The sequence below is a fragment of the Talpa occidentalis genome, unplaced genomic scaffold, assembly GCF_014898055.3.
Source record: "Talpa occidentalis isolate TD23 unplaced genomic scaffold, MPIMG_talOcc4v2.1 talOcc4.3, whole genome shotgun sequence".
NCBI lineage: Eukaryota > Metazoa > Chordata > Mammalia > Eulipotyphla > Talpidae > Talpa > Talpa occidentalis.
In genome coordinates this window covers 40,057,554-40,069,991 of record NW_023603184.1, presented here as the reverse complement: position 1 = coordinate 40,069,991, position 12,438 = coordinate 40,057,554, and the positions used below count along the sequence as shown (strand labels likewise).

General features: G+C 53.1%; 1 protein-coding gene across 3 annotated transcripts in view; it reads right to left on the bottom strand.

The window, feature by feature from the left end:
* Positions 1-1,083: 1,083 nt before the first annotated feature.
* The window catches only part of SLCO2B1 (solute carrier organic anion transporter family member 2B1), a 48,962-nt gene continuing 37,607 nt past the window's right edge, over positions 1,084-12,438 (bottom strand). For all 3 annotated transcript variants that reach the window (XM_037522970.2, XM_054699544.1, XM_037522972.2), the window contains 5 exons: positions 10,389-10,554; positions 5,554-5,717; positions 4,131-4,195; positions 3,684-3,804; positions 1,084-2,975 (listed from right to left, as the gene is read on the bottom strand). In XM_037522970.2, the coding sequence (XP_037378867.1) occupies positions 2,795-2,975; positions 3,684-3,804; positions 4,131-4,195; positions 5,554-5,717; positions 10,389-10,554 (697 nt within the window). In that variant the 3' untranslated portion in view covers positions 1,084-2,794. The remainder of the gene's footprint in view (positions 2,976-3,683; positions 3,805-4,130; positions 4,196-5,553; positions 5,718-10,388; positions 10,555-12,438) is intronic.

Sequence of the window (12,438 nt, the reverse complement as noted above, 5' to 3'; positions counted from 1 at the left end):
GCAGAGTGGGCTCAATCCCTGCCGGCTGGCGAGAATCCCACATGGCGCAGCAGACCTCTCCTTCCGCCCGCTGCTCCCCTCAGCAGTGTATTTCGTCAGTCTGCCTGTTCGGTTCCCTGCTCTGTCTCTGATGAATCCTCTCACCCTCCTGCGCATCTGGCCTGTACCCCGGTTCTTGTAAAAATAAATAAATCTTTTTTTTAAAAAAAAGATGGCTGTTTCTTGTTTCTTCCCATTCCAGCTTCCTCCGTGCTCCAATTTCCCTTTATGTGGTTTGTGTAGCCATTTTGGGACCTGGCTAAGGGGGAGCTGAGTTGGGGAAAGAATTAATTTGGCTACTTTGGGTTGTATTTATATGGTTTTCAGTCAGCTCTATGTATAAATAAGTCCCTCTATGTATAAATAAGTCCTTGCTGGCCACCACTGTGTAGAGAACGGCTTCTAGGAATCTCCCTACCCACCGTCCAACTCATTTGGCATTGTGACATCCAGGCGTCTTATCCAGAGGTCATCTTGTGATATAAATGTGTTTTATGTTGCCTGGCTCTCAAAACTGGCCTGTGAAAAATACTTCCCATCATTTTATGTGTTTTGGAGCCATGTGAGAGAATTCATTAATAAAAAAATACTATACTTTGAAAAAATTGCTTCATGTATTTGCTTTGGCTTTTATTCTCATTTAGGTAGATATTTACTTTCCCTTACTTAATTTTGTGTTCCACTTCTTAAAGAGGATCCCTCAAATTGTCCAGCATCACAAAAGCTCCACCCAACTCGGCCCCACCACCCATTTTCTGTGTGATCTCGGGCATGTCACTTTTATTTGTTTTCTCCTCTGTAAGATGCTAGTGGCAGTTTGGACAGGTGAGGACTCCAGAGCTCATGATCTTATTCCATTTATGAAGCCATTGCTGGAGGAAGCAGCCCAGCCAAACGAAAATTAGACCAGACTATACAGATAGGGAAAGCTGTACTATACGAGAAATGATGGTAAGCGATGAATCCAGTAAAACTTAAATCTAAATAACTGGAAATAATGTGGTTGTTTCAAACTCTAATGCAGTTTGTAAGAAAGAATTTTTGTACGAGAAGAGACATTATGCAAGGACAAATTTAATAATAAGCTGTGTCTATAATTTCAGATTATTTCAGCAAAACCTGGGAAACAGGAGGGAAGGAGAAAGAATATAAACATAGTAACAGCTTCATCTTGTTGGAGAAGCCTTTGAAATTCTTGGCATTGATAAATATAGGCTCAGTTATTTGTTAAACGGTTAAAGGTATCAACCGGAAGAATAAAAAGGTGAACTAGAACTTCTGTGCCTCCACCCTCTCTCACATTGGGTAGCCTCGAGGCCCAGCCACTGGGAGCTGCTCAGAAAGCAAAACCCAGGTGTTTCCCTGCCCTCCCCACCACCCAGCTTCTCCCCAGGCCCCCAGCCAGAACTGGACACATAGGACTGGACACAGGATTGGTGGATCCTGTCTGCTCCACAGCGGGGCATGTGGAGGCTGCAGAATGGCCAAGGAGCTGATCAGGAGACTCCCTCCCCCTCACAGGTAAATAACTACATCAGATAGACAGGCCATAACACATGACAAGGCCTGATGTAGAAAAGGATCGGTTGTTTAGACCCAAGCCTTCCGTAGACTTACCTAACACCCCGAGCCTGACATGACTGTTCCCAGCCTTAAGGACCAGCCTTACAGGCCTTACAGAGAACTGGTCCTTACAGAACTGGTCCCGGAAAGCACAGAGAGCCACTTCTTACTCCCCAGAACATAAGTGTTACAAAACCCAACATTATCGCCATAACTCCAGGTGACACAGATTGGAGCCCCTGGGAGGAAATAGTGAAATGGGGGTTCTAGTGACAAAAGTCACAGTGACTTTGGTGGGCCCTGGTCATATGGGTGAACTCTTGGCAGCACGAGGGTACGAGTGAGTGTGTGTACTTAGTGTGTCTGGCCTTTGAAGTTAGAAAATAGGGACTATGTCTCCCTCCCCGAAACCCTAAGGCAGTGAGTAGGCTTCACCATAGCTGTGGCTCTGGGAACTGGGACTTCCTGAGTTCGGGGAGCGGGTCTGTGTCCCCAATTCACATCAACCCCAGGAAGCCCTGCTGGTCCTGGATGTCCTGAGTGTGAGACCATCTCCCTTGGCCCCAGGTTTTCCCCTTAGTGCCCAGCCCAGATCTCTGCCTGCAGGGGGCGCCAAATGGCTACTTCTTGACAGAGGCTGTGCTGGCCCCACCTCCAGGCCTAATGGGCGAGCAGGGAAGGTTCTGAGTCCATTCCGACCACACAGAGGGTCACAGCTGGAGGGAGCCTGAAAGCCGGCAAGTGTATTTCCACCCGACAGAGGACGTGTCTGGAGTTCAGAGAGTGTGCCCTTAGTGAGCTACAGAGCAGAGCTAGAGCTCATGTGTAGGATAGCCTGGCTACTGTTGTCCACTTCTTTACCCCAGGGTACCTGGGGGAAAGATACTCTGTCCTCCCACCCAGGAAAGCCTGATTTTAGGTCAGTCTGGCTGGGGGCAGTGAAGGGGGTAGATACTCTTGCTTTAGAAGCAGCCAACATAGCAAACCCTAAGTTTGTTTGGTTTGAATTTCCTTGGTTCAGATGAGCAGATAAAGGCCCAGAGAGGTCCAGTGATGCCTGAAGTTGCACAACAAGCTAGCACAAGAGCTGGATCTGGAGTACAGGACTCCCCAAACCCAGTCCCGGGCCAAGGGCCAGAGTCGGTCCTTGCCATGGCAGCCAGCCTCGGCCAGGGCGGGGCCCCAGGACAGCTCACACTTTGGATTCAATCGGCTTCTGGGCTGGCCCAGATGTTACCGACTGCTTCTGTGGGCCAGGGTTGGGCACGGTCGCCTTGGTCCCCTCCTCTTTGTCCTGCTGCCTTAGAATGACCAAAATCAAGGCGAAGCAGGCTAGACAGCCAATCTTGAAGAAGAACTGGAGGCCAATAAACCTGGGAAAAGAGACGAGACTCTCGAACTTAGGACCTTGCCGTCCAGGGCTGGGATGTCCATGGACGGGGGCAGGGTGGTCTCGGCAGTGATTGCTGTTGTGTTGAAGACACCGAGACCTCGGAGGGAGGAACCCCAGGGCAATGCACCCTGTCCCCATGGCCTTGGGTGGAGAGCCAGACACCCCCTCACTCCTCAGGTCTCCTATTGACGAGCTGGATGGAAGTGGAAACCCCTGCTCTCAGCCTGGCTGACAACCCAGCCTCCCAGGGCCAGAGGGCTCTGACTTCGGGCTCTTTTGTGTTCCCCATTGTACAGGAGGGAAAGTTGAGTCCCAGAAAAGGGGACACATGAGGAAGACAGACTGGGCCTTCAGCCTTGACCTCCTGTGTCCTAGACAGGGCCTTCTCCCTGCCCCACCCCAGCTCCCTGTCACTCCCACACTGGACTGCTGCCCCAGCTCTCCCAGGCCCTACCACACCGACACTTCTTCCTGCACAGACTACAGCACACAGTGTGCATTCAAGGCTGGGCTTAGCCAGTTACTGGCTGTGCGACCTTGGCCACTACTCCAACTCTCCTCATCTAGATAGAGCACCCATCACCTGTCAGGCGGATGCCCCTCCCTGCTGGTGTCCTGCCTGGATCCCTGAGAATATTTCCAGCACCTTTCCACACCTCTGGCAGCCCACCCCTGCCCCCAGTCTTACCGGTTTCGGAGCAGGTCGTGGTCATAGTAGCGGCAGACGGCCCGACGCCCACAGCTCTGGGCCCAGTGCAAGCAGGTGGTATCAATGGCGCTGCCGTGGATCACAGGGCTGGGCATCCAGGCTGATGGGAAGGGGAGTTCAGGGGACAGTGGGGCCTGCCATCCCTGCCCCCCCTTGCTCCCTGCAATGAACCCCTCCCAGGGACTCTGAACCTCCCGGACCTCCTGGCCCATCAGTCTATAGCCCCAAGCCCATCTTCACCCCGGCATCAGATGCAGCCTCCCTGACTCTGTCCAGGTGCTGACACCCACCTCCAGGACACCTCGGTCAAGTCTGTTGCTCCGTGGGTCTGTGAACCCGAAGGTGGGAGCTGGGCTCACTCCTCCCTGCGCCCCCAGCCCAGTGCACAGTGGGGATCTGAACCCGTGGCCCCACCAGGTTCTTTACCCAAGACTCTCAGGAGCATGAACTGGATCCCCACGGCCAGAGTCTTGTCTTCTTTCTTCACGCCCCTAGCAAGCAGGGACCCGGCATGAGGGACAGGAGGCTTCCAGCCCACAGGGCTTCTGACCCCCCTTCTCTCCCCAAACCCCGTGCCTGCCTTCCTCTAGCCTGAAGGTCTGTGGGTTTGGGGCAAGTCTTGTACCCATTCCTCTCCAACCTACAGAGCCTGCGCCCCATGTCCCAGGCACACTCACTAGCCATCGGGGCCCTGCACCGAATTCCCAGAGCTCCTGCTCACAGATTCCTCCTTTCTCCCCACGTTCTCCTCTTCCTCCCACGCTTGGCAAAACCTGGAGCTGAGTTTCCACAAGAGACCAGGTCCTCCCTGACCTACCTTTGTCCCCATGGCAACCTCCTGAGATGACGCGTTCTCCCCATCTTACAGATAACCTCCACTGCGCTGCTGCAGCGGCTCCGCGCCTAAGTCAGCCCTGCAAGGGCCGTGACGGGGTGCTTGTTCCAGGCTCAGTCATTCTGCACCGTGACCCCCACGCACCCAGGAGGCAAGTATTTAATTAGCCCCATTGTGCAGGTAGGAAGACCAATGCTTAGGCAGGTTGGGAGACTTGCTCAGGATCTTGTGGCTGCTGGGTGCCAGAACCCGATTTGGGCCGGTGTGACCTGTATGGCTGCCTACTAGGGTATCTGATTCATTTACCTCCTCTGTGGCCCTCCTGGTTTATGGATCATTTTTCCAGAAAGTATATAGGGAATAAAATAATCCCAGCAGAATGAGAAATTGGAATTTTCCCAAGGGTCCCTTATCCTAGCTCTTACCCCAGGAGGTGCTGACTTTGGCCCCAGTGGATATATGTCAGGCCCAGCAGGCACCCCCAGTCATGTCCAGAAAGCTCTTGCACCAAGAGGCAGCGCTCTGCACAGGCTGGGTTCACGGCCAGCGCTTAAGTAGTGCTCATGGATTTGAAATGACAGATTTCTCAGCCATGCTCAGATGGCGTTTGGTTCCCGAACACACTGTCCGTGCCCCCAGCTGTGCAACTGCAGGTGAGTGGGTTGGGAGTCAGCACCACCTCCACCTCCTCCACATTCTGACAGGGGGGCCAGGGCAGCCCCTTTGGGGCGGCTGCCCCTCTGCTGGGGTGAGAAGGGCCAGTACTTTCTTACATGACACTTGCTAGGAGCCATGAACTGCCCTGAACCTCAGTTTTCTGATCTGTGAGATGGGGAGAAGACAGCATCTCAGGGGGTCACCGGGGAGGATGAAGGCAGGACAGGGAGGACCTGTCCTGTTGCAGGGAACTGGGACCCCTGAGTGGCCTTCTTCCTCCACCTTCTCCCTCAGGGGTCCTGTCCTGCCTGTGGTTAGGGCCCCTGTGTGTCCCCCGCCCGGCCTGCCATTATTCACCTTAGGATGAGCATGAAGGAGGGGGTGTGAGTGACGCTGGCCAGGGCGGCGCTCAGGCTGACCAGCAGCATGAAGGGCAGCACCAGGTAGCTGCAGGCTGAGTCGCAGGAGCCCCCCACCACGGAGACACCCTCGGCCACACAGCTGCAGTTGGTGTAGAAGACCTAGGAGGGGGAGGGGAAGAAGAGCCCTCAGCATCCTCCAAAGATCAGCAGCCAGGCAAGGGCCTGAGGCCCCAGAAGGCCAGGAGATGCCCGAGGGCATAAAGAAGCTGGGCCGGAGCTGTCCGGACACTGGGGTTCCGACTCCTGAGCTGACCAGGATGGCTTGAGCAGCCAGGCAGGCAGGCAGACACAGCTGTCTGAGCGCAAATGGGCTGAGCTCAGACTGAGGACGTGGGGAGAGGAATGAGGAGAAGAGAAAAGAGAGGGCGCCCAGGAGAGCAGCCGTCCCCAATATCCACACTCACACACCACACACACTTAGATTCACACACTGCACTCACATACCTCACACTCATAGTCATCACCGCACTGACATCCACCCACCACATACACACACGCCACATTCTTACACAAACACACACCACACACTCACACACCACACACACACTCACCACACACACACTCACAATCCACACATACTCACATACACATACTCGTAGGCCACACATATACTCACCACACACACTCACATACCACACACACTAACACACACACTCACATACCACTTACATACTCTTAACTTTTTCCTGGTGATATCAGAATGTTCCCACTTCCTGACCTTTTGTGTAAGGAATCAAAGCTACAAAGAGTGCTTTCGGAAAGGAAGCAGAATTTCCAGCTCAGTCTCCCACTTTACTGAGGTCATTTGGGGTGCTGGGTCCGTGAGTGGACTCTCAAGGAGAGATGTGAGTGCTGGACGGGGAGATGCAGAGAGTACTTTGGGGGCCTAGGACAATGGGTGAGAGGCAAGAAAGGCATCACCCAAGACGGGTGTCGGATTTGGGTCTTGAGGAATGACTAGGAGTTCTCTAGGAGGAAGATTGAAGTAACTAGAGGGAGCATCAAATGTAAAATCACAGGGGCATGAAAGAACCCAGCAAATCTTTCCTTCTGCCTCGAACAGAGAGTGTGTGTGTTGGGGTAGGGGGCGGTGAAGGGGTAAGGGTGGGTGGTGAGTTCTTGGTGAGATCTTGAAGAGCCTTGGACATGAAAGCAGAGTCTGGACTGTTGTTTCCAAAAATATGGCGGGCTGGATGCCCTACCAATCATCCTACTTAAAATGCCGGATAAAGTATTGAATGTATTGATTGTTCTGCTCCATCCATGGATCCGAAAGTAAAGTGAAACACGCATCAGTTCTAAGTGAGGTCAGAATGTAGAGAGCAGAGCAGGGTCCTGGAACCAGCCTGGCCCTGAGGTGCTTGCAGAAACTTGTACAAAGGGGTCTAACCTTTCTGAGGCTTGGAGGGCTATAGGGCCAGAGAACAAGTCCTAGCCCTCCCTTGCCAGTGTAAAAGGTCTAATGGGAGCCCCCTAAAGAAGTGGGGATCCTCTGAGGACTAAAGTATCAGTAAAGCTGACCCCTTTCCAAACAGCAAGGGAACGTCTCCAGGCTGGCTGGCAAGTGTTTGCGGACCGCATTCCCACCCCCTCCTGGGCCTGGAGAAGCTCCAGCCAAGGGTGCTTTCAGGAGAGGTCTGGGAGGCCAGTGCCCTCAGGCGACACAACAGGAGCAAAGCCAAGCCCGGAAGCTCATGCTTTTGTCCTTTCCACCTTAGACCAGAGATCCTCCACCTGAGCTCACAGGGACCCCGGGGCCTCCCGGGGAGACAGGTGTTTAGGGAGGGTTCCATCAGTTCTTAGGGAGGCCAGGCTGGCCCTGAGCTGCCAGGACCCTCTGGGTCTCTGGCCTCTAGCCCTTGCAGCCTTAGTCGTTTCCCAATGTGAAAGGGATTGGGAAGCCCCAAGGTAGATGCTGCAAGTCTTGGGGAGATTTAAGTGTGGGAGAGACAGACCTGACAGCCCAAAGGCTGCTGCGGTCACTGCAGGACGGATGGAGTGGGAGTGGCAGGTGAACATGCCCAATGAAGAGAGAGTGGTTTGGGCAGCAGGGAGGAGGGAGAAGGATGGAGAAGAGGGTTTTGAGAGAAGGTGAGGAGGTGGAATGGGGAGAGAGATTTGGGCTCTGGTGTTTGGTGCCCTCTCTGTTTTCCTGCAAAGCTCCTATGCCTTTGTGTGACCTCCTGGGCACACAGCATTTCACACTGCAGAAAAAGTGGCCTTTGAATCTTCAACTACAGGTCAAGCAGCCCACTAGGCTAGAGGTACCGTGGAGGGACAGGTAAGGGGAGAACAACACCAAGGCAAGGTCGCTGGAAAAGCCATCTCTTGCCCCTGCTCCTTTTCTGAGAGGCAGAGGGTGGCTGGAATGGATGCAAAAGCTGAAGGGTTTCCCCAGTCCCTCCTTCACCTTCATCTGATTCCATGGCAGCAAGTTCTTATGAGTGGCTTCAATCTCCCCAGCTGCCCGGGTCTCATTCTCCCAAGGATTCAGCCCCACCCCTGAACTCTAGATCCCCTCAGCTGCCCACCCCTGCCCAGTTTCCCCTGGTTACTCGCCCAGTCACAAATGGTTACTGAGCACAAGTGTGTGGATCCCAGACCCCCCACCCATGAGCCGAGAGTTCAGTCGGCCTAGGAGGCAGACTTGCTGAGAGAATGCCAAGCTGGAGCGACCATGTAAGCGCTGTCGCCCAACACAAGCTCTGAAGATGCGCCTAAGGGAGGAGACTGAGCTGGGAAGCCAGGACCCTTGGTTCTAGTCCCAGCTCAGGCTCTAAGGCTTTGGGCAATGCCTGCTCCATTTACGGGCCTCCATTTCCATCTGTATTGTTAGAAAGGAGACAAGAGGCCCCAAATGGAGTCATTTGTGCTAGGGTTCAAGTTGGCAAACCCAGATTTAATGCCTAAGCTAATTTCTGAGTCAACTTTCCCAGAAATGAAACCTTTTCCAGGGCAAGCTGGGCTGGCCTGATGATCCTGTCTGATCCCCCAAAAAAAGGGACCCGCCTAAAACAGTACTGTCTTCCTTTTCCCCTCTCCACTTCTGCCTCTGAAACCCTTCCATTTTGTATAACCCTTTGGGGCTCCTTTCTACTTGCTAGATAGGATGCTATCTGATATGTGAGTCATTTAGCAAAGCCATTTTGATCTTTCAGTTTATTCAGCTGGATTTTGGTTTTTTTTTTTTTTTTTTAAAGAGTATAATACAACAAGAAGGTGTATTACTGAGTACTTAAAACTTCCGTGGGCACAGTGGTAAGTAAGTGCTTTCCATGGATTATGTCAGGTGGCTCTTCACTTACTATTTCACAAATTCATCCAGATAAAGTGTCTGGTATTTAGTAGGCATGCAATACTATCACCCCCATTTGACAGACCGAAAAACTGAGGTACAGATGAAGTCATTTGCCTAAGGTAACAGAACCAGTAAGAGGCACAACAGGGATTTGAACCTGGCCTTAACACTCAGGGCCCATATCCGCAGGAATTCACTGTCCCCTTAGGGATCCTGTTTCAGCTGCCAGGTCCTGAGGACCTCTGAAATTGTTCTCTGGGAAATCCAAACAGGTCAGGACAATGAGTGCTAACAGACCCAAAAGAGGGGGTTGTGGGTATTTGAAATGCAAACAGTTTATATAGCCCAGATGGTTCTTGATTGACTTATGAAGCCCCATTGTCAGAGGGTACTTCCCTCTGCCCCAGCCCTGGGGTCTATGTCTTCCCTGGAGGGCCATGGGCTTAGATGGCCAGAGCCACAGTGACAGCAGAGTTCTGCATCACAGAGGTGGAGGGAGAGCATACCCCCACCTACCAGAGGAGCAGGAGTCAGCTGGTCTTAGTGGCCTTACTGAGATTCACTTAAAAGGCCTTGCTTCTGGTTATGCTGCCCTTTTTTCCCACTGAGAGTTCCGTGATAGCAGGGTCCCTTGGCTCTGGGTCCTGAGACCCCAGCACAGGGCCTGGCACAGCAGAGGTGCACCATGAAGTATTGCTGACTGACTAATTAACTGATTGAGTGGGCTCATTGTGCTAGCGTCCACTGTTATTCCTGTCTCTTCGCCTGAACTCTGCCTTTTTTCCTCCACACTGTGGCATCAGCTGTGATCAAATGCAGATCTGACCCTGTCATGACCTATTAAAACACAGCCACGGCTCCCCATTGTTTTCTTGATAAAGTTTAAGGCCCTTCCTTCTTGGGTCTTGCTTTCCCTCCGTGAACCCTTTTATTTCTGCTCCAACAAGTTCTTTGCAGTTTCTTGAAATATTGTGTGTGTGTGTGTGTATGTGTGTGTGTGTGTGACATGCATGTTCTTGCTTCCAGACTCTGCCTCTGTAGTTTGCCTACTCATCCTTGAAGAGCCAAATGTTACCTCCCTGATGTTTTCTGAGACCCTCCTAGGTGGGATGTTTCTCCTTCCACCCTTGAATATATTTGTGGGGACCACTTCTGCCTGTCAGCACCACTGGGATTTCTGGGCATTTCCTTTTTCTATCTCCCCTGCTCAGACAGTGCACCAGTTCTGGTTCACCTCTGTGCTATGGCTTCAGGCACACGGCTAGGCCCAGGCTGGCCATGAATGCTTATTGAGAGGAAACGTTCTGTATCCGCCAATGGAAAGAGACAGAAGGAAGGAAGGACAGAGGGAGAGAAGGCGAGAGGAAAGAAGTCAGGGAGTGAAAACACTCAGAGGTGGTGAGCAGCTCAGGTACCGAGAGGGGAGGGCGAAGGCCATGAGGGGCAGAACTGCCGCCCAAGGCCTGACCCACCTGGCTCTTGTCTACAGCCTCCTGGCCCAGCTGGCTCCTGCAGCCTGCGTGGCAGGGCGTGAGGTACTCCACGTGGGTGCTGAGGTCGCAGACGGGGTTAAAGTCATCTGATGAGCAGGAGCAGGACTCCATGCAGCGTGGAAAGAGCTCCAGGCCTGGCTTGGGTCTGGGGAAAGAAGACCTGCAGGGTTAACCTGGCTCTCCTTCCCTTGGGCCACAAACTGAGGTCACCTCACCCCTCTCCCCCTGTGAGCAATGACCAGAGATTTCAGCTCCATACAGAGGTGTTTCCCTGTCAGGGCTGCCCCAAGGTGGTGAGCCCCGACCCTGGAGGTATGACAGCTGGGAGATGGGCAGCAAGCTACAGGCAATGGCCCAGAACCTTCTGAGATCCTCTCTGGCCTCCAGATCCTATGACTCTCTGAAATACTTGTGCAAATATCTCTGCTCCTCAAAGACCCTTCTTAGGGAATGCAAGATAAATTCCTCCCAGAATTTAGCCTTAGCTGCAAAGAGCCTTTGTCTCAATGACACAGATCACTTGATTTTCTTAGAAAATTCAGCCTTGTGGGGCCTGATGCTTGTGGGTCCTGATCAAGAGACCTGACTAGCTGCAGAATCTCCAGTCTGTTCCTGCCTCTGCCTGGTCTCCAGCTTCTCTGCGTTGCCCTGGCTGGGGCCCCCTCCATGGCCCTCCGGTGGTCTCACAACCTCATGGCTCATTCTCGATTCTCTGGTCACAGTGTCCAGGGCAGATTGAAGTCCCACTAGCTTCCCACTGAGGGCTTGCCCCCATGTTTCAGGTACGCCCCTCTCTAGTGGGCCAGGGCAAGGTGGGCTGAACAGGGGCAGGACGTCAGAAGGGAGGCTGAGTCTGAGGGGGTAGAGGTTACCCCTGAAATTCAGAGTGTGTCCTGGCTCCACAGCTAGGAGGGAGCTCAGCAAACCTCTCAGGGAGCCAAGGCACAAGCTAAGGCTGGAGGGGGAAGGCCAAGTTCCTTGGATCTTGGTGAGTGAGGGCCGAGGGGTGGACTTGGACAGCTTAGTGGAATCTCACCTCCTTGGAGAAGAGAATTAGCAGGGGCTGGAGAGGGGGCAGGGGACAATGTGGAGATGGCCTGGAGCCATCTCCAGGGGTAGGGCAGTGGGCCTGGGAGAGCTCCACGCCCTTTCTAAGGTGGGGGTCTCTATCCTCTACCAGCACAGTCCCCTCTGCCTGACAAGCCTGACGGTGCGGTGTCTGCTTCCTGCAGGAAGGAGAACAGTGTGAATTCTGAGTAGAAGGCTCATCAGGAGTGGTGCCAGGGGGGCCTGCACATGGCTTGGCACTTGTCAGAGCACCCCTTGCCAGCAGTGAGAAGGCCGAGTGGGATAGAGGGGGTGGGAGAGGGGCTCTTTCTCAACCCCTTGCTCCCCTGGGGAGACCCTGGCTCTGGGCTCAGCCCCCTCTCATTTGGGCTACCCTAGGAGGTAACTTCACTGCTTCAAGCCCCACTGCCTTCATCTGTAAAGTGGGGGTAATGACAGGATCCACCTGCCAGCTCCCAGAAAGGCTAATATGTGGAGTTGTGTGCGGTGCTGGGCTCATGGAACACCCTGATTCCTCCAGCTGTCATACCGCTGGTGGTGCTGGAGAATGAGAAATTCTCCTCAATTTGCTCAGTTGGTCCTAAAAGGCCTCTTCAGTGAATTAAAATCCAAAGCTCAATGACTACCTTGCAGGAATACTGATGAGGACACCCCAAGATGCGACAGCAGCGTCAAGGGAGAATAAAGGAGAACTAGGGTGTGAGGAGCAAGCGGACTTTCCTTCATTTGCTTCTTAAAAATTGTGGTCAACGATCTACTTTCTACTCCAAACATCATTTCAAGGCCCTGGTTCTCTCCTCAGAGGAAGGACTTCACGAGGGTGTGGGGGAAGCCAAAAGGTAAGCTTCTAAAGAACAGGGATTTCTGTCCATCGTGTTAATTGCTGAATCTCCAGAGCCCAGAGCATAGTACACGCCCAGTAAATATTTACACAACAAGTGAAGGATGAGTGAATGGACCT